This window comes from Anolis carolinensis, unplaced genomic scaffold, assembly GCF_035594765.1.
Source record: "Anolis carolinensis isolate JA03-04 unplaced genomic scaffold, rAnoCar3.1.pri scaffold_10, whole genome shotgun sequence".
Lineage (NCBI taxonomy): Eukaryota > Metazoa > Chordata > Lepidosauria > Squamata > Dactyloidae > Anolis > Anolis carolinensis.
In genome coordinates, this window is record NW_026943821.1 from 27,658,703 (window position 1) to 27,681,435 (window position 22,733).

General features: G+C 43.8%; 1 protein-coding gene across 3 annotated transcripts; it reads left to right on the forward strand.

The window, feature by feature from the left end:
• Positions 1-1,655: 1,655 nt before the first annotated feature.
• On the forward strand, positions 1,656-22,119 carry tcea3 (transcription elongation factor A3). Of its 3 annotated transcripts, none has more exons than XM_062962843.1 (13): positions 1,656-1,862; positions 7,355-7,417; positions 8,756-8,861; positions 9,148-9,283; positions 9,959-10,030; positions 10,580-10,639; positions 11,898-11,984; positions 13,396-13,556; positions 14,741-14,796; positions 15,531-15,686; positions 16,275-16,421; positions 20,638-20,709; positions 21,858-22,119. In XM_062962843.1, exons 1-13 carry the CDS (start codon positions 1,794-1,796, stop codon positions 21,864-21,866), a joined length of 1,194 nt encoding a protein of 397 aa, XP_062818913.1. In that variant the 5' UTR covers positions 1,656-1,793; the 3' UTR covers positions 21,867-22,119. The 3 variants fall into 3 exon arrangements, with proteins under 3 accessions (XP_062818913.1, XP_062818915.1, XP_062818914.1); XM_062962845.1 differs by lacking the exon at positions 1,656-1,862 and adding an exon at positions 7,116-7,134; XM_062962844.1 differs by lacking the exon at positions 1,656-1,862 and adding an exon at positions 7,164-7,270.
• The last annotated feature ends 614 nt before the right edge of the window (positions 22,120-22,733 follow it).

Below are 22,733 nucleotides of genomic sequence, written 5' to 3' on the forward strand. Positions count from 1 at the left end.
AGAGTTTGATAATAATAATAATAATAATAATAATAATAATAATAATAATAATAATAATAATACATCACACAGTCCTAGACACTTGGGAAGTGTTCGACTTGTGGTTTTGTGATACGAAATCCAGCATATCTATCTTGTTTGCTGTGTCATAATAAAATAATACCTCTAATATCCCAGGCCCTTGGGAAGAGTTTGATAATAATAATAATAATAATAATAATAATAATAATAATAATAATAATACATCACACAGTCCTAGACACTTGGGAAGTGTTCGACTTGTGGTTTTGTGATACGAAATCCAGCATATCTATCTTGTTTGCTGTGTTATACAATAAAATAATAATAATAATAATAATAATAATAATAATAATCGGAGATACAGTCATTAATCAGCCCCAGAGGGTTTTAAATAATCTATCCTGTATTTATTACGGCCTTGCCTTTTATGTGTTTTTAATGTAATTTTTTATCCTGTATTGTTGTTTTAATTGATATATGTATTACTGTTTTATCTGTTTTATATTGTGATTGTATTATGTTGCTTATATTTTGTTTTTGTGTTGTTTGGGCCTCTGCCCCATGTAAGCCGCCCTGAGTCCCCACAGGGAGATGGTGGCGGGGTATAAATAAAGTATTATTATTATTAATAATAATAATAATAAATACTTTAGCATCAATAATATGTACATCTTGTCCACGAAGAGTTTCTGTACAGGATCAAGTTCCTTTGCCTTGTTAAACACAATGGCAGAAAAGCCAATATTTCTACGTAAGTGGATTGAGAGTGTTGAATGAAACTCTTTGTGGACAAGATCAGAGACTATAACACAAAAAGCCAGAAAGCTGGTGGCCCCGTTGATGCTGGCCCACACTTTGAGAAAGAGATGAATGAACAAACTCTGAAACTCCAGACTTCAAGTTTGAGGAACCTAAGTTTGAAGAGGAACAGAAGTGATGATGTGGTCGTGTGTGCACATCAAGCAACTGTGTCGGATTGGATTTGTTGAATAGTCTTTGTGACTTCAATAAATAGTTCAGTGTTCAAAATAATAATAATAATAATAATAAACCTGCAAAGGTTGTGGAAAATGAGCACGCAAAGATACTGTGGGACTTCCGAATCCAGACTGACAAAGTTCTGGAACACAACACACCAGACATCACAGTTGTGGAAAAGAACAAGGTTTGGATCATTGATGTCGCCATCCCAGGTGACAGTCGCATTGACGAAAAACAACAGGAAAAACTCAGCCGCTATCAGGACCTCAAGATTGAACTTCAAAGACTCCGGCAGAAACCAGTGCAGGTGGTCCCGGTGGTGATGGGCACACTGGGTGCCGTGCCAAAAGATCTCAGCCGGCATTTGGAAACAATAGACATTGACAAAATTACGATCTGCCAACTGCAAAAGGCCACCTTACTGGGATCTGCACGCATCATCCGAAAATACATCACACAGTCCTAGACGCTTGGGAAGTGTTCGACTTGTGATTTTGTGATACGAAATCCAGCCTATCGATCTTGTTTGCTGTGTCATACAACGTCGTTGTGTCAATAATAATAATAATATGTCCATCAATAACCTTGGCTTCTCTGCTGCAGGCTGCCTGGGCCTCGTTGTCCTTCAGCGCCCCCTGGAGTCCGCTTGGGGAGTGACTGGCGCCGCGTCCTTTTTCAAACTTGTTTCTCTCCTTCCTTCCCTCCTTCCTTCTCTCCTTCTTTCCCTCCCTCTTTCCGTGCCGGGCGCCTATCTTTAGCCCCAGCCTCTTTCCCTCCGCCCCACCGAAGCCATGGGTCCAGCCGAGGAGCTGATCCGGATGGCCAGGAAGCTGGAGAAGATGGTCTCCAGGAAGGACACGGTAAGAGAAGGAAGGAAGCGCGGAACCAACTTTCTTCCTTTCTTTCTTTCTGTTTTGGACTTTGCTTGGCCTCCCTCCTCCGCTCGCCCCAAAGTTTGCAAGACGAGCCCCAACGAAGGAGGAAGGTTCAAAACAATGCCTTTCCCACCTTTGCAAGGCTGTGGTCACTCTGAAGCTTGGTTGCAGCCAGGGATCCAAACATCCTAGCTCAACCCTTGGAAGAACTTTCAACTTTGGATATAATAATAAAAATAATAATAATAATAATAATAATAATAATAATAATAATAATAATAATAAACTTTATTTATACCCCGCCACCATGTAAGCCACCCGGGGCGGCTTACATGGGGCCATGCCCAGAACAATACAATGTAACAAAATATAATAGATATGCGTTGTCGAAGGCTTTCATGGCTGGAATCACTACGTTGTTGTGAGTTTTTGCACTGTATGGTCATGTTCCAGAAGCATGGCCATACAGCCTGAAAGACTCATGGCCATGCAGCCCTGGAACATGGCCATACAGCCCGAAAGACTTTGGGGAGATAAAATCAGGGTAGAAATCAACAATAAATAAGTACAGTAGAGTCTCACTTATCCAAGCTAAACGGGCCAGCAGAAGCTTGGATAAGCAAATATCTTGGATAATAAGGAGGGATTAAGGAAAAGCCTATGAAACATCAAATTAGGTTATGATTTTACAAATTAAGCACCAAAACATCATGTTATACAACAAATTTGACAGAAAAAGTAGTTCATTACTTGGTTGCAGCTGCTCCAGAGAGTAGGGCGCAATGGAGCCAGCTCAACCCTTGGAAGAACTTTCAACTTTGGATATGCGTTGTCGAAGGCTTTCATGGCTCAAATCACTACATTGTTGTGAGTGTTTGCACTGTATGGTCATGTTCCAGAAGCATGGCCATACAGCCTGAAAGACTCATGGCCATACAGCCCTGGAACATGGCCATACAGCCCGAAAGACTCATGGCCATACAGCCCTGGAACATGGCCATACAGCCCGAAAGACTCATGGCCATACAGCCCTGGAACATGGCCATACAGCCTGAAAGACTCATGGCCATACAGCCCTGGAACATGGCCATACAGCCTGAAAGACTCATGGCCATACAGCCCTGGAACATGGCCATACAGCCCGAAAGACTCATGGCCATACAGCCCTGGAACATGGCCATACAGCCCGAAAGACTCATGGCCATACAGCCCTGGAACATGGCCATACAGCCCGAAAGACTCATGGCCATACAGCCCTGGAACATGGCCATACAGCCCGAAAGACTCATGGCCATACAGCCCTGGAACATGGCCATACAGCCCGAAAGACTCATGGCCATACAGCCCTGGAACATGGCCATACAGCCCGAAAGACTCATGGCCATACAGCCCTGGAACATGGCCATACAGCCCGAAAGACTCATGGCCATGCAGCCCTGGAACATGGCCATACAGCCCGAAAGACTCATGGCCATGCAGCCCTGGAACATGGCCATACAGCCCGAAAGACTCATGGCCATGCAGCCCTGGAACATGGCCATACAGCCCGAAAGACTCATGGCCATACAGCCCTGGAACATGGCCATACAGCCCGAAAGACTCATGGCCATACAGCCCTGGAACATGGCCATACAGCCCGAAAGACTCATGGCCATACAGCCCTGGAACATGGCCATACAGCCCGAAAGACTCATGGCCATGCAGCCCTGGAACATGGCCATACAGCCCGAAAGACTCATGGCCATGCAGCCCTGGAACATGGCCATACAGCCCGAAAGACTCATGGCCATGCAGCCCTGGAACATGGCCATACAGCCCGAAAGGCTTTGGGGAGATAAAATCAGGGTAGAAATCAACAATGAATAAGTAAGTAGTAAGTAAGCAAAAGTTTATTTATATACCACCCTCTCTCCCAAAACATTGTACAATAAAACACTGAAAACACTATATAACTCTATAAAAATACAAAAAACAAAACAAAATAATTGACTAATAACCTAAACAGAAGCAATATAATCACTCAAATAACATATTTTAAATTGCGTGCTAATACTTCGAGGTTAAGCCGATTTGAATGTCTTTTGGGAGAAATAAAGCGGAGTATAAATACAAATACAGTAGAGTCTCACTTATCCAAGCCTCGCTTATGCAAGCCTCTGGATAATCCAAGCCATTTTTGTAGTCAATGTTTTCAATATATTGTGATATTTTGGTGCTAAATTTGTAAATACAGTAATTACAACATAACATTACTGTGTATTGAACTCCTTTTTCTGTCAAATTTGTTGTCTAACATGATGTTTTGGTGCTTAATTTGTAAAATCATAATCTAATTTGATGTTTAATAGGCTTTTCCTTAATCCCTCCTTATTATCCAAGATATTCGCTTATCCAAGCTTCTGCCAGCCCGTTTAGCTTGGATAAGTGAGACTCTACTGTAATAATAATAATAATGATAATAACAATAATAATAATAAGTGAGGCATTACAACAGCCAGACAATGCCATATACCTGTAGATCAGGCCTGGGCCAACTTCGGCCCTCTGTCCAGGTGTTTTGGACTTCAACTCCCACCATTCCTAACAACCTGTTAGGAAACTGTTAGTACTACTGGCAGGTCGGGTTACCGTGTTTCCCCGAAAATAAGACAGTGTCTTATATTAATTTTTGCTCCCAAAGATGTGCTAGGTCTTATTTTCAGGGGCTGTCTTATTTTTCCATGAAGAAGAATTCACATTTATTGTTGAACAAAAAAAATGTATACTATACAGTAGTGGTCATCACAAACCAATATAACCAGACAAACTCTGAATCCTGTCAAGAATTTCTTGTTACTACCATTATTTCCATGTACAGCTGGTATGTACATTTACCAATCCTGCATGTTCTGGTGTTCTGTTCATTGGGCATGCTTCCAAACAAAAACTTTGCTAGGTCTTACTTTCAGGGGAGGCCTTATATTTAGCAATTCAGCACAACTTCTACTAGGTCTTATTTTTCGGGGATGTCTTATTTTCAGGGAAACAGGGTAGATAAACTGGTAGTACTTGCAGGATTGAAGCTGGGCCCATAACCAATGTCAGATATTTCTTTGACCTGGAGCAGAGTTTGTCAGCGCAAGCCTCCCAAGTACTGTCTATAGAAGGCCTGCTGTAGTTTATATCTTTCAGAGCAAGGCAGTGGCACCGTTGCCCTGCACTTTGCCTCCGCCCACCCTGATCGTTCCCTGCAGACAGTATTTTTACTCGTCTTGGCCAGACGCAGAGACTCAATTTACACGGACCCTCCTGCCAAACACCTGTTGCCCCCAGTCCCTCTCGGCCAAGCCTGCACTCCACTCGGAGCAGATGGAGCCCTTCGTTTACTGCCACGCAAGGCAGCTTCAAACCGCAAGATATGGCCAGTGTCGACAGAGCTCAGAGAAAACACATCTGCCCATAGTTTACAGAGATACTCTCAGGAACACTACAGCAAGCAAGAGTCCAAAAATGGCAGGCTAAAATTCGGAACCTCAATCAGTGGCTGAGGCCGGATGAGAGATTCCCTCCTGGGCACACAGAAGACGGGGCAACTTGGAAGGCTGTGATCTGGCAATAGCTTCCTAAGATCTAGGGGCCGGGCTGTGGCGCAGCTGGCTAGTAACCAGCTGCTATAAATCACTACTGACCGAGAGGTCATGAGTTCGAAGCCCGGGTCGGGTTAAGCCTCCGACCATAAAAAAAAAAAAAGCCCCGGCTTGCTGTTGACCTAGCAGCCCCGAAAGACAGTTGCATCTGTCAAGTAGGGAAAATTTAGGTACGCTTTATGCGGGAGGCTAATTTAACTAATCTACAACACCATAAAACTGCTCACGAGGAAAAGAAGAGGAAGAACAGCCACCAATGGACGGTGAAGCAACAGCTCCCCCTGTGGCCGGAACCGTGAAGCTGGAAAGATGTTAAAAAAAATGCCTCTGTGTCTGTCTAAAACTGAATGTTGTTTGTCTGTTGGCATTGAATGTTTGCCATATATGTGTTCATTGTAATCCGCCCTGAGTCCCCTTCAGGGTGAGAAAGAAGGGCGGAATATAAATACTGTAAATAAATAAATAAATCTACAGAGATACTACAGAGATATTTGCAGGAACACCTCAGCAAGCAAGAGTCCAAAAGTGGCAGGCTAAAACCCGGGAACCTCAAATTTGAATAATAGTTTCATCTATGCTGACGATTGTGCCATCACTGCCCCATAGCTTCCTAAGATCTACAGAGATACTCGCAGGAACACCCCCAGCAAGCAAGAGTCCAAAAATGGCAGGCTAAGACCCGGAACCTCAATCAGTGGCTGAGACTGGATGGAGAGACACAAAGAAGGCTGCGCAGCTTGGAAGGCACTGAACAAACTGTGCTTTAGGACCACGAGATGCAGAGCCCACCTTCAGAAATGTGGCCACAAAGTGGAGTCCACGATGTGCGAGTGCAGAGAAGAGCAAAGCACAGACTGCTTACTACAATGCAGCTGTCACATAAATATGATGCGCAGATTTGATAAATGTGTGGGTTTGAATGAATTGAATGGAAGATGAATGAGTGACAGCTAATAATTTTGGAGACACGATTCTAAGATTAAGGCCTGCAACGACTAACTGCCTGCTTGCTGGACTGTAATTAAAACCTGCTAATGAGACCCGAAATAGTTGACCTGCCTGCTAACGGGGATAAGAACTGTGACAACCGATAAGGGAAATGTTTGCATCAAGTTAAGCAAAATATTGCTATGTAAGTGACCTTGTGACGATCCAGAAATTGTGGCAGACCCGAGAAGCCTAGCTCACCCGCCATGCTCACAAGAACACCCCCAGCAAGCAAGAGTCCAAAAGTGGCAGGCTAAAACCCAGGAACCTCAATCAGTGGCTGAGGCCGGATGAGAGACTCCCTCCTGGGCAGACAGAAGACGGGCGACTTGGATGGCGTCGAACAGACCCTTGCTCTTGGCCTAGAAGAGGCCTGGGCCAACTTTGTCCCTCCCTTCTGGTGTTTTGGACTCCAACTCCCATCATCGAAAGCAGGGCCGAGACTGCAGTCCAAGGATGTCGTACGTACACAACACGGCAAGACGGTTGTTCATTTTGTAGCAAAGCCGCCCCTTGAAGTTAATGTTTGACTTTCCTTGCAAACTTTGTTCTAGGACGCAAAACCTATAAATAACTCCACATCCTCCACCCTCAAGGCTGGTGTTTATACTACAAGGAGGAGGCAGATTACTCTCCCTGTGTGTGTATGTACTTCAGGTTGCCTGTTGTCTTAAAGCAACCGCATGCATTTCGTACTGTTTTCTTAGAGCAAGGCATTCTCACAGGTGGTCTTGCCCGTTCCAAACGGTGCCCTGTATCCTTTGGGGGTCTGCCATCTATGTATGTACATGCATACGTTCCAAGGGCTGCCCATGATGAATTCCAAATCCCATCATTCTGCTTAACGGGTTTCCCTCTTCCTAGGAAGGAGCTCTTGACCTGCTAAAGAGGCTGAACAGCTGCACCATGACGATCCAGCTTCTCCAGGTAAATGAAAAAGATGTGTTGAGCAGTCTTCACTTCACTTTACTTCACTTTATTTCTTAATTAGTCGCTCTCCACTAGAGTGCTCTGAGCGACTTACAATTTAAAATATCGTTCCACGATATAAAAAACATTCAACATAAAAACATTCAACAGTGACTATTTGGCAAATTAGATCTGATTTACTTAAATGCACAACCAAACAGTCTTGGGGATTGTTGTATCCAATAATAATAATAATAATAATAATAATAATAATAATAATAATAATAATAATAGGGTGCCGTGCCAAAAGATATCAGCTGGCATTTGGAAACAATAGACATTATCACGATCTGCCAACTGCAAAAGGCCACCCTACTGGGATCTGCACGCATAATCTGAAAATACATCACACAGTCCTAGACACTTGGGAAGTGTTCGACTTGTGGTTTTGAGATATGAAATCCAGCATGTCTATCTTGTTTGCTGTGTCATACAATAATAATAATAATAATAATAATAATAATAATAATAATAATAATAATGTACATCATACAGTCCTAGACACTTGGGAAGTGTTCGACTTGTAATTTTGTGTAACAAAATCCAGCATATCTATCTTGTTTGCTGTTTCATACAATAATAATAATAATAATAATAATAATAATAATAATAATAATAATACATCACACAGTTCTAGACACTTGGGAAGTGTTCGACTTGTGATTTTGTGAAACGAAATCCAGCATATACATCTTGTTTGCTGTGTCATACAATAATAATAATAATAATAATAATAATAATAATAATAATAATACAGTCCTAGACACTTGGGAAGTGTTCAACTTGTGATTTTGTGATACAAAATCCAGCATATCTATCTTGTTTGCTGTGTCATAATAATACAGTAGAGTCTCACTTATCCAACACTTGCTTATCCAACGTTCTGGATTATCCAATGCATTTTGTAGTCAATGTTTTCAACATATCGTGATGTTTTGGTGCTCAATTTGTAAATACAGTAATTATAATATAACATTACTGCATATTGAACTACTTTTTCTGTCAAATTTGTTGTAAAACATGATGTTTTGGTGCTTAATTTGTAAAATCGTAACTTAATTTGATGTTTAATAGGCTTTTCCTTAATCCTTCCTTATTATCCAACATATTCACTTATCCAACGTTCTACCAGCCCATTTATGTTGGATAAGTGAGACTCTACTGTAATAATAATATCATATATACAAAATAATAATAATAATAACAACAACACTTTATTTATATTGCGCCCTTCTCCTTGAAGGGACCTTTCCCCTCTCTGAACATCGATGCTAACCCCGCTGTCCTCCTTTTCAGACGACAAGAATCGGCATAGCCGTCAACACCATCCGTAAGCACAGCCGGGATGAGGAGGTGATCGCTTTGGCCAAAGTCCTCATCAAGAACTGGAAGAGGCTGCTCGGTAAGAGGCTCCGGCGCTGGCCCGCTCCATAGATATAGCAGCCAAGAAAACATTTCTTCCTCTTACCTGAGTCATGTTCTTTCCTAGTAAACAATGGTATTTTTCTTGACAAGGAGCCGAGCCAAGCCGAGCCTATGAGAGCAATGCCGTGCTTCTCCCCTCCCTCCGGAACGGGTTCTCCCTCTTTCTCCGCCAAAGCTTTCTCTGCTCCTCAGAGATGTCCATCTGCTATTATTACTCCTTCACCCAGCAAATCAAACATATTGGACCTCATTTTGTCTTTCAGAGTCGTCAGAATCCCAGAAGGGTAAAGAGGAGAAAAAGAGAGAAAAGGGGAGCCCTAGCCCGGGTCCGAAGGCTGAAGAGGCTTTTTCTCGCCACACAGAACTTTGCAAAAGTCCGGAAGGAAAGCACAAAGAGCGGTAGGGATTGCCTTGTTAGGGATTCCTTGGTCCCAATAGTGACACATTCTGGCCAGCCGTATGTTAGACTGCAAGTCTCAGAAACCTGATATTATTATTACAGTATGAGGGTTATCCAGAAAGTAGATTACGTTCTGGAATTAAAAATGACCAAAGTATAGGAGAAAACATTTACTATATGCAGTTGAAAACCACACCCAAAAAAAGAAAAAAGAAAAAAAAAAAGAAAACCACACCCAAATACCACTTCTCAACATAGTCGCCATTCAAATCTAGGCACTTACCATAGCGATGAAGGAGCTTTGCAACTCCTTCCCCACAAAACTCTGCCGCTTGCATCCTCAACCAGCCGGTCACCCCTTTCCGCAGCTGCGCATCGTCGCCAAAACTCTGCCACACAATCTATGTCTGTTAATATTAGCTCTTATGTGCGAAGAGAAGAGAAATAATTAATTCTTCCGAGGTGGGAAATGAATGGAATGGAAGCCTGACTGTGCCGTTCTCCATTCCTAATGTTTGTTTGTTTGTTTACAAGTTTCTCTGAGTCCTTTGACACATTTAAAAGACAGAGAAACATTTTAGCGTGCATGCACTGAGTTGATGTTCGAGTGTCTCGGGCATGAAAGGCATTAACCGTTCTTTGACCTCCCCGGATTTATTTTTTTCTCTTTCCAGAAAATTGAGCAAGTCCGTCTCTCCGGAGGCAGAGCCAAAAAGTTCTTCATCTGTGGTCCCCAAGCCAGACAGGTACATTTAAAGGGGAGTGTAAACACAATGTGGATGGGTCATAGTATCGCAGTACCTTTGTTATATATATTAGGGGTGTGCAATTTTTTCATTAGTTGTCGTAAGTTGTATCAAATTCGTTAGATTTGTACTTACGACACGATATCCGACGCGCTCGCCGTAAACATAAGAATGGAAACTTACCTGATACTTTTTCAGTTGAATTTTGGAAATCTTGGAAATCTCCCACAGTCAGTTTCATGTTCAGCACAAGGAAGGAAAGCAAAGCCAAAAAGGCTGCCTTTCTTCTTTAGATGAATGGGGAGGGAGAAGCAGCAGGGAGAAAGCATAGGATTCTGGGAAATGTAGTTTGGGAAGGAAAGTAGACCTATGGCAGAGAATGCAAAACGGCCCTGCCCTGAACTCTGTTCAGCGTCAGGAGAGATATGTCCCTCCGTCACAGCCGTTCCAATGAATGATTGGATCTGCAAAGAGGAAGACAGACTGATACAGGTAAGGAAATGCCTGTGCTGCCAGGCCTGAATATCGGATCGTATCCTTTATGTGCAGGGATTCCAAAGGTGCTTCGTCTGCCTCCAAAAAGCTTCACCTGGAGCTCAGGAAAGAAAGGTAGGTGTGTGTCGCACCTCAGGTTAGCTTCACCTTGCTAAAGACACCAAGCCACACACAGGAAGCAGTCTTTTGTAGTTTATTTAGAATAGGCAAAAGATAGTTCATAAAAGGGAAAAAGTTCAGTTCCAAAAGATAGGTACAAAACCAAGGCTGTAAGCAGTAAGTCCATAGAAACATAGAGCATAAAACAAGGTCCTTTTCATGGAAACCAAAAGTCCCAGCAAACAGAATATGTACACAAGATATTACAGGAAAGCAGACTTGCTTCTAGATCAAGTGATGGAGTTGCATTGACAGAGAGCTCTCTGCGAGCAGACTGTTTTAAAAGCATGACATAAAGGCGTTCAACTCTTGTTTATTGGCTATGCAAAGGCTTCTCCGCAACACTCTAAATTCCAGTCTCGTAGCCCAATCGAGATCCCCAGAGTCAAGGCCACTAAGCTCGTTACTGGTATCAGGCGGCAAAGTGCTATCCTCCCTTTCCACTCCCTGCACCTGAAATTCCTCATTAGAAACAAGATCATCATTTCTTCCCATGGGAACAACTCCCTGCTCTTCGTTTCCCACAGCCGGAACTCTCCTATAATTCCCAGCATCAGAGTCATCCTCAAATTCATCCTGAATCCCATCATTATGCACATATTACCCAGAATCTTCATCAGAGTCATGCAAAGGCACATCAGAATTGTCAGCGGGGATGATGGGTAGCAGAGTGAAATCCAAAAATTCACCATCCCGGTCTTCACCTCCTTCTTCCAGACTGTCTCCCGGTGTGGAAAAACAGCACTGGACAAACACACTCCAGCAGATGAGGGTTCGGTTGGAAATCCAACGGCAATAAACTTTTATTTACAAGACTATATACAAAATAGAGCAAATCAGTCCTTCTCTCCATGAGTGCTCGCCGAAGCGACTCATGCACACACAGCACACTGCTCAACTGTGTTCAGGAAACTCCTCTGCATTCCACAGGAACAAGAAAGAAAGTCCCGGTCAAAACAAACTTGACCCCATTGGTCCTGTGATACATCAATCATAGCAGACTCTCATTAACTCCATAGCTGCTGAAATGCCTTTCCGAAAAACTAACACATAAGGCATTTCTAACAACCCAAATTGATTTTAACATTTCACAAAACACAATACCCTGACAAGAATCACACAAAGGCAAAGGCTGAGCCACAGGAGTGCGCTTTTTATAGCTCGAGTTGTCTTTTTATGGTGCAACTTGTGTCTTCTTGGTTTCCTTATGAAGGAGAGATTCAGAAGATTCGCTCTCTTCCACGGTGGCCTCCTCCTCCTCCTCCTCCTCCTCGTCCCCCAGGAGATTGTCTGGAGACAGGTAAGACCATGAAAATATCACAACTTTCTGATTGTTTTAAAAAAATGGCACTCCAGTAAGTTTGGCAAGCTGGGAGAAGTTTTTTTCCCCACAGTGCTGGTCCAGTAAGGTTATTTTAACAAGTTCTCAAAGGGCACGGAGTCTTCACAGTCTGACCCCTTCTTGGTACTTTTCATAGATTTTTTTGCATTTTGGCACAAAACACCAAATTTGCATTTTAATTCATTAACAATAAAAATATGGGGTTGCTGGAGTTGGGGGTTGAGTGGTAAGGGCTGCCAAAGTATTTCTTTAAAACACACAGAACAAAGATCAAAACATAGGATGCACATTTAAAATTCGTGATTAAAACTGGCTGGGTAGGAGGTACCGTATATACTCGAGTATAAGCCGACCCAAATATAAGCCGAGGCACCTAATTTTACCACAAAAAAACTGGGAAAACATTGACTCCAGTATAAGCCAAGATACCAATAAAATTACATTAATTGAGGCATCCGTAGTTTAAATGTTTTTGAATCTTTACATCAAACTGTAATTTAAGCTATGACTGTTCAGCTCTGATTAAATCATTACTTTCATCTTCTTCAATGTAAATGTGCTTAATGTATCCTTTTAATAATAAATGTAATAATAATAATAAATGCAGTAAAATAATACATGTAATAATAAATAGAGTAAAATAGTAAATGTATTATTAATAATAAAAATAGATTAAAATAAATTTAAAAGTAACAACAATAATAGAGTAAAACAATAAATGTAATAATAATAATTAATAGAGTAAAATAATAAATGTAACAATACCAATAATAATAGAGAAAAATAATAAATGTACCATATATACTTAAGTGTAAGCTGACCTGAATATAAGCCCACCAGGACCCTCACCCGAGTATAAGCTGAGGAGGTCTTAAAAAGGGGCTGAAAAACTAGGCTTATACTCGAGTATATACAGTAATTTGTAAGGATAAAGTCACAGTTTGTTTTTGGATATTATGAATGGACCTATTAGAAAATGCATAAGGACACGGGTGGACTATAAGTCCCATCACTCTCTGTAATTTCTCCCCGAACCCAATTAGTGTGCATCTTACAATGGATGGTGTCTAAGAATTGAAAAAATATGGAATTATTATTATTATTATTGTTATTGTTATATCAAGGTCAAATTTAGACTAGGAGGGTCCATGCCTGGCGAGCATTTACACTAAAGCCCAAAGTTCCCAATTGAAGACACTCACCGGGGTGAAAGCAGCCGCAGAGGTTTATTAGCAATCCGGCCAGAAAGGATGCAAGTACGGCTCGCGCCAACATGTACAAGCATGTGGAGCTGTTAACAATGGTTCAAGCTAGTGGTTTTTACCCACGTCTACCTATGTGAAGACCTGTCGCTTTCTGCCTCCTTCAGATCCGACGGCAAGCCCAAGCCCGAGGGTCCCAAGTCGCCCACCAGCCCAACGACTCCGACGTTTGCTTCTTCCATCTGCTTCTTGCCGCCCTGCTATCTGACCGGAGACTCCGTCCGGGACAAATGCATCGAGATGATTTCCGCAGCCCTCAAAATGGACGGTGAGAACCAGAGTAGCCCTGCTTTGCCTCGGGAAATATTTCACAGGTTGAGAAAGCTTGACACAAACCTGGCTTTTTAGCTGCGCTTTTGAATAAATCAGTCCCAATACCAAAATTTAGATTAATACTCCTTTCTCCGCACAGGTCCCTCTTTCCATAATAATTTGGACGTCCGTCTACCACTCCATCGGTCTAGAAACATTTGCACTTTGTCCTTGACCCCAAAGCACTTTAGAACTATATTTTGTCAGCGTGGAGGTCAGGGTGCGTGCTGGGTGGGTTTCTTCAAACTCGTATCAATCATCTTCTCCAGCACCCTGATGAATTGGTTGCAGTCATCTGCCACACCAATTCCTCTGTTCAAGGTCAGACTCAAACACATCCTTAGTCTGAAGTCCAAACATTTATTCAATATCTATGATACATATTTACAAAGCACAGCAAAAGCCATCGCTCTGAGCTGGCATTTCTCTTCAGCCTCTCGCCTCGGCAAGCACCAGCTCAACACACCAGAGATAAGAAAACACATTCCTCAATCCGAAGGAAGTTCCCGACTTCCAAGGCCGGAAATCATGCCTGATAGGTCATAGCAGGCTGTCAGTCAAAACTAGCCTGCTGTTAACTGTTTCATTGCTGAAACACACACTCTTGGCACAACAGCAGAAAACACTTGATTTACATTTCATACACATACAACCATAATCCAACGTATTTATGCACTTTAGTTCAAGTGGCCTCTCCATGCTATCCCCTCCACCAACCTGGTTGATCCATGATTCTACTTTATTTTAATTTGATTTTAATTGTTAACTGAGTTTTGATGGTCTATTGCATTGTTTGCTTAAGGTAACTGCTTGTATAATTGTCGATTTTACTGTATTTTTATCGTAACATGTTTTAACTGTTTTACCTGTTTGTATTTTCAGGCTTTTGTCCCGTGTTAGCCGCCCCGAGTCCCAGCCGGGAGATGGTGGCGGGATAGAAAAATAAAGTTACTTACTTACTTACTTACATTTAAATCAGCCAGTATATATAATGGTATTTGAGCATCCATAGATTGTGGCATCTATGGGAGTCTTGGAACCAGACAAACTTCAGCAAATACTAACAGAACACTGTAATATCAGTACCTTATTTCATGTAGTTTACTTTCCCTGATCCTTTGCATCTTTTCTTCTTTGCAGATGATTACAAGGAGTTTGGAGTCAATTGTGATAAGATGGCAGCTGAAATCGAAGATCATATCCTATGGATGGTTGAATTGGGTCAGGTGCCAATATGAACTGGAATAGAGCGGTGTTGATGTGTTGATGTTGACCAGGTCCTATTCTTATAACTTCTCACCCTTGGCCAGACAAGGGGACACCTGGATGTTTTTGATGTTTTACCATCCTTTTGGGAGGCTTCTTTTGGGAAGCTGGAGCTAACGGAGGGAGCTCATCCACGCTCTCCCCAGGTAGGATTCAAACTGGGGACCTTCAGGTTAGCAACCATGGCCAATTGTCTCACACCAGAAGCGACTTGCAGTTTCTCAAGTCGCTTCTGACATGAAAAAAAAGATTATTCATTTAACGCAGTGTTGTCCGCTTTGAGCATGGCTCGTGGTGCTTTCTAGTTCAGTAGTATTCAACCGGACCTGAATTCAGTTGGAGCTGAATTCTGAAAAACGACTGTGTTGATTGGATTTTGGGGGTTGGTTCTCTTAATATCCTGATGATTAGAGCACAAGGATGGGTGGCCTTTGCGGTTGTATTTTTAGCCCTTGCGATCTCCTTCAGGCTGCCTGAGTTCCCTCCAAACAGAACCAGAAGTGCCCAAATGTCTTTCCAAAAAGCCAACTTGTAGGAATCGCCTCTGGGAATCCCCAGACTCAAAACTTTTGCTCTCTCAGCTACGCCCTGTCCCTTCTATACTTCCGTACTCCCTTTCACTTCACGCGTGTTGTGCTTGCTGTGTGATTCCTTGACGTGAGCACATATCTACCAGGAACTGAAGGGCACGGACATGAAGTACCGCAACCGAGTGAGGAGCCGGATCAGCAACCTGAAAGACCCCAAGAACCCCGGTTTGCGGAGGAATGTGCTTTGCGGAGCCATATCCGCCGGCCGCATTGCCAAGATGACCGCGGAAGTAAGCCCGGAGAACACCTTCTGCACCTTCATTCATGACTTGGGTGAAGGTTTCGAGGGCAGGCAGATCCATTTCAAAAGTCTGGTGTGGATCTTGCTAACCTTAGGAATCTTAAATATTATCTCCAGCTTTGTATCCAACTTAAGCAGCAATCATTAGCAGAATTTAAACTAGCCTCCCCACATAAAGCGGTACCTAAATTTTCTACTTAACAGATGCAACTGTCTTTCAATCTGCTTAGGTCAACAGCGAGCTAGGCTATTAATGGTCGGGAGCTCAATCTGACCCGGGCTTCGATCTCATGACCTCTTGGTTGGTAGTGATTTATTGCAGCTGCCTACTTACCAGCTGCGCCACAGCCCGGCCCACTATGCTATCCAAAGATACATACCTGTACTATGGGCACTGCGATTAACACCAGAGTTTGGTGAGGTTTCTTTTTCATGCCATCTGTCTTGGTTGAGGGACTCTCAGGGCTGTAATCCCCAAAAGGGAACTTTTGATGTTCTGCTTTACTCACAAGAGATGCTTTGCTTTTACTCTGTTGATTCGGAATGGTGTTGTAAACGCTGCGCCTGCCTGTTTTAGGAGATGGCCAGTGACGAGCTGAAGGAGCTGCGGAACGCCATGACGCAGGAGGCCATCCGGGAGCATCAGATGGCCAAGACGGGCGGCACCGCCACCGACCTCTTCCAGTGCGGAAAATGCAAGAAGAAGAACTGCACCTACAACCAGGTAGGCAAAGCCGGCCGGGATTTGAGATTTACGAGCCAGCAGACGTACGGGATTAGGAACATTCTCTTTAATGAGATGGTGCTTCGGAAGTTCACTTGAAAAGCTTTGAATCTGGGATTAATACAGTCCAAGCACTCATTTTACAAGCTACTCTAATGTACTATTTAATGAGCCTCAATGATTACAACGATCTTAACAGGTGTTTTTATGGTTCTTATATAATTTAGATTCAGTCTTCTTCAATAGGCAACCAACTAGACTTAGTCCCTGACTATTAGCCATCCTGACCGGGGCTGATGGGAGTTGTATTCATCTTCAATAGGGAACCAACTAGACTTAGTCCCTGACTATTAGCCATCCTGACCGGGGCTGATGGGAGTTGTATTCGTCTTCAATAGGCAACCAACTAGACTTAGTCCCTGACTATTAGCCATACTGACCGGGGCTGATGGGAGTTGTATTCGTCTTCAATAGGCAACCAACTAGACTTAGTCCCTGACTATTAGCCATCCTGACCGGGGCTGATGGGAGTTGTATTCGTCTTCAATAGGGAACCAACTAGACTTAGTCCCTGACTATTAGCCATCCTGACCGGGGCTGATGGGAGTTGTATTCGTCTTCAATAGGCAACCAACTAGACTTAGTCCCTGACTATTAGCCATACTGACCGGGGCTGATGGGAGTTGTATTCGTCTTCAATAGGCAACCAACTAGACTTAGTCCCTGACTATTAGCCATCCTGACCGGGGCTGATGGGAGTTGTATTCGTCTTCAATAGGGAACCAACTAGACTTAGTCCCTGACTATTAGCCATCCTGACCGGGGCTGATGGGAGTTGTATTCGTCTTCAATAGGGAACCAACTAGACTTAGTCCCTGACTATTAGCCATCCTGACCGGGGCTGATGGGAGTTGTATTCGTCTTCAATAGGCAACCAACTAGACTTAGTCCCTGACTATTAGCCATACTGACCGGGGCTGATGGGAGTTGTATTCGTCTTCAATAGGCAACCAACTAGACTTAGTCCCTGACTATTAGCCATACTGACCGGGGCTGATGGGAGTTGTATTCGTCTTCAATAGGGAACCAACTAGACTTAGTCCCTGACTATTAGCCATCCTGACCGGGGCTGATGGGAGTTGTATTCGTCTTCAATAGGCAACCAACTAGACTTAGTCCCTGACTATTAGCCATCCTGACCGGGGCTGATGGGAGTTGTATTCGTCTTCAATAGGCAACCAACTAGACTTAGTCCCTGACTATTAGCCATACTGACCGGGGCTGATGGGAGTTGTATTCGTCTTCAATAGGCAACCAACTAGACTTAGTCCCTGACTATTAGCCATCCTGACCGGGGCTGATGGGAGTTGTATTCGTCTTCAATAGGGAACCAACTAGACTTAGTCCCTGACTATTAGCCATCCTGACCGGGGCTGATGGGAGTTGTATTCGTCTTCAATAGGCAACCAACTAGACTTAGTCCCTGACTATTAGCCATACTGACCGGGGCTGATGGGAGTTGTATTCGTCTTCAATAGGCAACCAACTAGACTTAGTCCCTGACTATTAGCCATACTGACCGGGGCTGATGGGAGTTGTATTCGTCTTCAATAGGGAACCAACTAGACTTAGTCCCTGACTATTAGCCATCCTGACCGGGGCTGATGGGAGTTGTATTCGTCTTCAATAGGCAACCAACTAGACTTAGTCCCTGACTATTAGCCATACTGACCGGGGCTGATGGGAGTTGTATTCGTCTTCAATAGGCAACCAACTAGACTTAGTCCCTGACTATTAGCCATCCTGACCGGGGCTGATGGGAGTTGTATTCGTCTTCAATAGGGAACCAACTAGACTTAGTCCCTGACTATTAGCCATCCTGACCGGGGCTGATGGGAGTTGTATTCGTCTTCAATAGGCAACCAACTAGACTTAGTCCCTGACTATTAGCCATACTGACCGGGGCTGATGGGAGTTGTATTCGTCTTCAATAGGCAACCAACTAGACTTAGTCCCTGACTATTAGCCATACTGACCGGGGCTGATGGGAGTTGTATTCGTCTTCAATAGGGAACCAACTAGACTTAGTCCCTGACTATTAGCCATACTGACCGGGGCTGATGGGAGTTGTATTCGTCTTCAATAGGGAACCAACTAGACTTAGTCCCTGACTATTAGCCATCCTGACCGGGGCTGATGGGAGTTGTATTCGTCTTCAATAGGGAACCAACTAGACTTAGTCCCTGACTATTAGCCATACTGACCGGGGCTGATGGGAGTTGTATTTGTCTTCAATAGGGAACCAACTAGACTTAGTCCCTGACTATTAGCCATCCTGACCGGGGCTGATGGGAGTTGTATTCGTCTTCAATAGGGAACCAACTAGACTTAGTCCCTGACTATTAGCCATCCTGACCGGGGCTGATGGGAGTTGTATTCGTCTTCAATAGGCAACCAACTAGACTTAGTCCCTGACTATTAGCCATACTGACCGGGGCTGATGGGAGTTGTATTCGTCTTCAATAGGGAACCAACTAGACTTAGTCCTTGACTATTAGCCATCCTGACCGGGGCTGATGGGAGTTGTATTCGTCTTCAATAGGCAACCAACTAGACTTAGTCCCTGACTATTAGCCATCCTGACCGGGGCTGATGGGAGTTGTATTCGTCTTCAATAGGCAACCAACTAGACTTAGTCCCTGACTATTAGCCATCCTGACCGGGGCTGATGGGAGTTGTATTCGTCTTCAATAGGCAACCAACTAGACTTAGTCCCTGACTATTAGCCATCCTGACCGGGGCTGATGGGAGTTGTATTCGTCTTCAATAGGCAACCAACTAGACTTAGTCCCTGACTATTAGCCATACTGACCGGGGCTGATGGGAGTTGTATTCGTCTTCAATAGGCAACCAACTAGACTTAGTCCCTGACTATTAGCCATCCTGACCGGGGCTGATGGGAGTTGTATTCGTCTTCAATAGGGAACCAACTAGACTTAGTCCCTGACTATTAGCCATCCTGACCGGGGCTGATGGGAGTTGTATTCGTCTTCAATAGGGAACCAACTAGACTTAGTCCCTGACTATTAGCCATACTGACCGGGGCTGATGGGAGTTGTATTCGTCTTCAATAGGGAACCAACTAGACTTAGTCCCTGACTATTAGCCATCCTGACCGGGGCTGATGGGAGTTGTATTCGTCTTCAATAGGCAACCAACTAGACTTAGTCCCTGACTATTAGCCATACTGACCGGGGCTGATGGGAGTTGTATTCGTCTTCAATAGGGAACCAACTAGACTTAGTCCCTGACTATTAGCCATACTGACCGGGGCTGATGGGAGTTGTATTTGTCTTCAATAGGGAACCAACTAGACTTAGTCCCTGACTATTAGCCATCCTGACCGGGGCTGATGGGAGTTGTATTCGTCTTCAATAGGCAACCAACTAGACTTAGTCCCTGACTATTAGCCATACTGACCGGGGCTGATGGGAGTTGTATTCGTCTTCAATAGGGAACTAACTAGACTTAGTCCCTGACTATTAGCCATACTGACCGGGGCTGATGGGAGTTGTATTTGTCTTCAATAGGGAACCAACTAGACTTAGTCCCTGACTATTAGCCATCCTGACCGGGGCTGATGGGAGTTGTATTCGTCTTCAATAGGCAACCAACTAGACTTAGTCCCTGACTATTAGCCATCCTGACCGGGGCTGATGGGAGTTGTAGTCCTTTGAAAGCACCTGATTGGGAAAGGCTGTTCAACCTCAAATGGGCTGTGTTGTAATTCGATCGTTTTACTCTGTATTAATGTGTCTTTGAACAGGTAATTTAGCTCTGTAATGGAACTGTTTATTTAATGGTTTTCGCTATGCTGTGTTTTGTTTTAATTCGTTCTTGGCCACTTGGGTTCTCGACTGGGAGGAAGACAAAACATAAATCAGGTAAAAAGAAATAATTGCTGGCGCTGATGGCAACAAAGATTTAAAAGGAATGGTAATGGTACATATTAATGGTGTTCTCAGGCGTTTTAGTGCAGATATTCTCCATTTACCTAAATATGTTCACGCTGCAGAAATCAGATTTTCCCAATGCAGTTTAGCAGTGAGGATTGGCTTGTGGCTGAGTGGGAAGGGGAGCTTTCCCCACTCAGGATTCGCAACTCGCCTTGGCTGAGAAAGGCCGTGTTCTGATCCGGGGTGGCTTTCTCCTTCAGGTCCAGACTCGGAGTGCGGACGAGCCCATGACAACCTTTGTCCTCTGCAATGAGTGCGGGAACCGGTGGAAGGTTTGTATTTTCCTCCGTCCTTGAGAACCTATGGAAAGGAGCCTCTCTAGAACCCAGTTTGGTTTTATTAGTTCTGACTTATTTTATGCTCAGATCTCTTGATCCAGACATTAGAGAAGTCACTCTTCTTTTCTAGCTCTGGCCTCGCTCAACTAAGGGTTAGAGCAGAACTGAGTTGAGCTTTCTTAGCTCTTGTCTAGCTCCACTAAGGGATGGAGTAGGACATAGTTGAACCTTCTTAGCTCTAGCTCAACTAGGGGTTAGGACAGCCCTTAGTTGAGCCTTCTTAGCTCTCGTCTAGCTCTACTAGGGGTTAGAATACTTAGTTGAGCCTTGTTAGCTCTAGTCTCACTCTACTAGGAGTTAGAAGAGGACTCGGCTGAGCCTTCTTAGCTCTCACTCTACTAGGAGTTTAGAATAGGACTTAGTTGAGCCTTCTTGGCTCTGGCTCTACTAGGAGTTAGAAGACGACTTGGTTGAGCCTTCTTAGCTCTAGTCCCGCTCCTCTAAGGGCTAGAATAGGACATAGTTGAACCTTCTTAGCTCTAGCTCAACTAGGGGTTAGGACAGTCCTTAATTAAGGCTTCTTAGCTCTAGTCTAGCTCAACTAGGAGTTAGAATAGCCCTTAGTTGAACCTTTTTAGCTCTAGTTCAAGTAGGGGTTAGGACAGCCCTTAGTTGAACCTTCTTAGCTCTCGTCTAGCTCTACTAGGAGTTAGAAGAGGGCTTGGTTGAGCCTTCTTAGCGCTCTACTAGGGGTTTAGAATAGGACTTTGTTGCACCTTCTTGGCTCTAGCTCTACTAGGAGTTAGAAGAGTCCTTGGGTGAACCTTCTTAGCTCTAGTCTCGCTCTACTAGGGGTTAGAATAGGACTTAGTTGAGCGTCCTTAGCTCTAGTCCCAGCTCAACTTGGGGTTGGAACCACCCTTTGTTTGATATTGCCTGGCAAAGTAGTTGTAATTCCGCACTGTCGACGCAGCGTCCTACTCTGCCCATGGAGTTCCAAAATACTTGGAGGGCCAAAGTGTGCCCATGCCTGCTTTAAAGTATCTTTAAGTATCTTTAATCTTTCTTTATTGTCCTGGCAACGTGTTGGATGGGGCTCCTGGAGATGGTCCAGTTTACGGAGCCTGTTCTCTGCCTTTCAGTTCTGCTGATGCTCCTCCACAGACCCGAATGCCGGCCACGGAGGAAGGAGATGCAAAGAACCCTCCACATCTGCTGAAGAAACAGAAAAAGAAGGGAAACCCTGAACTTGGACTCTGAGCTTCTCTTAAACGCAACGGGAATGAATGAATCACGTGAAGGGAGGGATGATCTGGCAATGATTTCGGTGGTGCGGCAATGTCGTGTTGTGTTTCTGCAACTATCATGCAGAATTCTCCAATGAACACACATTTTGAGACTTTTTTTGCTTTTCCCCCCTCCATCTTCTTTTGAAAAATCCTAAGCCTTAAGGTTGCAAAAGATAGGTTTGGAAGTATGTGCTTTGGACGACGCATTGCAAGCGTTTCCACATTCAATGGTGCAAGAGATCACAATTTTGTAAAAATCTTGGGCAAAATGCTTCAATTGCCCTGCATAACTTTTTAGCACAACTGGCAACGATTTAGTCAGATCTTGGTGTAAATTCCAAGTAAGCCTCCGCAATATCATAGACAAGGCCAAGTTTTGTGTGTTTAAAGAAGAAATCATTCTTGAAGATACAATTTTACTCCCCATGTCGTTATTGATCTCGCTTGTCCCGTGAAATTGCTTTTTGCTGACGGAAAACACTCATAGAATCATAGAATCATAGAATCATAGAATAGTAGAGTTGGAAGAGACCTCAAGGGCCATCTAGTCCAACCCCCCGCTAAGAAGCAGGAAATCGCATTCAAAGCACCCCCGACAGATGGCCATCCAGCCTCTGCTTAAAAGCCTCCAAAGAAGGAGCCTCCACCACGGCCCGGGGGAGAGAGTTCCACTGCCGAACAGCCCTTCTCACAGTGAGGAAGTTCTTCCTGATGTTCAGGTGGAATCTC

Coding starts and splice junctions, on each gene's coding strand:
- tcea3 (XM_062962843.1), top strand. CDS start 1,794: ATGGGTCCAGCCGAGGAGCTGATCCGGATGGCCAGGAAGCTGGAGAAG. Junction 8,862..9,147: donor GAACTGGAAGAGGCTGCTCG/GTAAGAGGCTCC, acceptor TTTGTCTTTCAG/AGTCGTCAGAATCCCAGAAG. Junction 10,031..10,579: donor GTGGTCCCCAAGCCAGACAG/GTACATTTAAAG, acceptor CTTTATGTGCAG/GGATTCCAAAGGTGCTTCGT.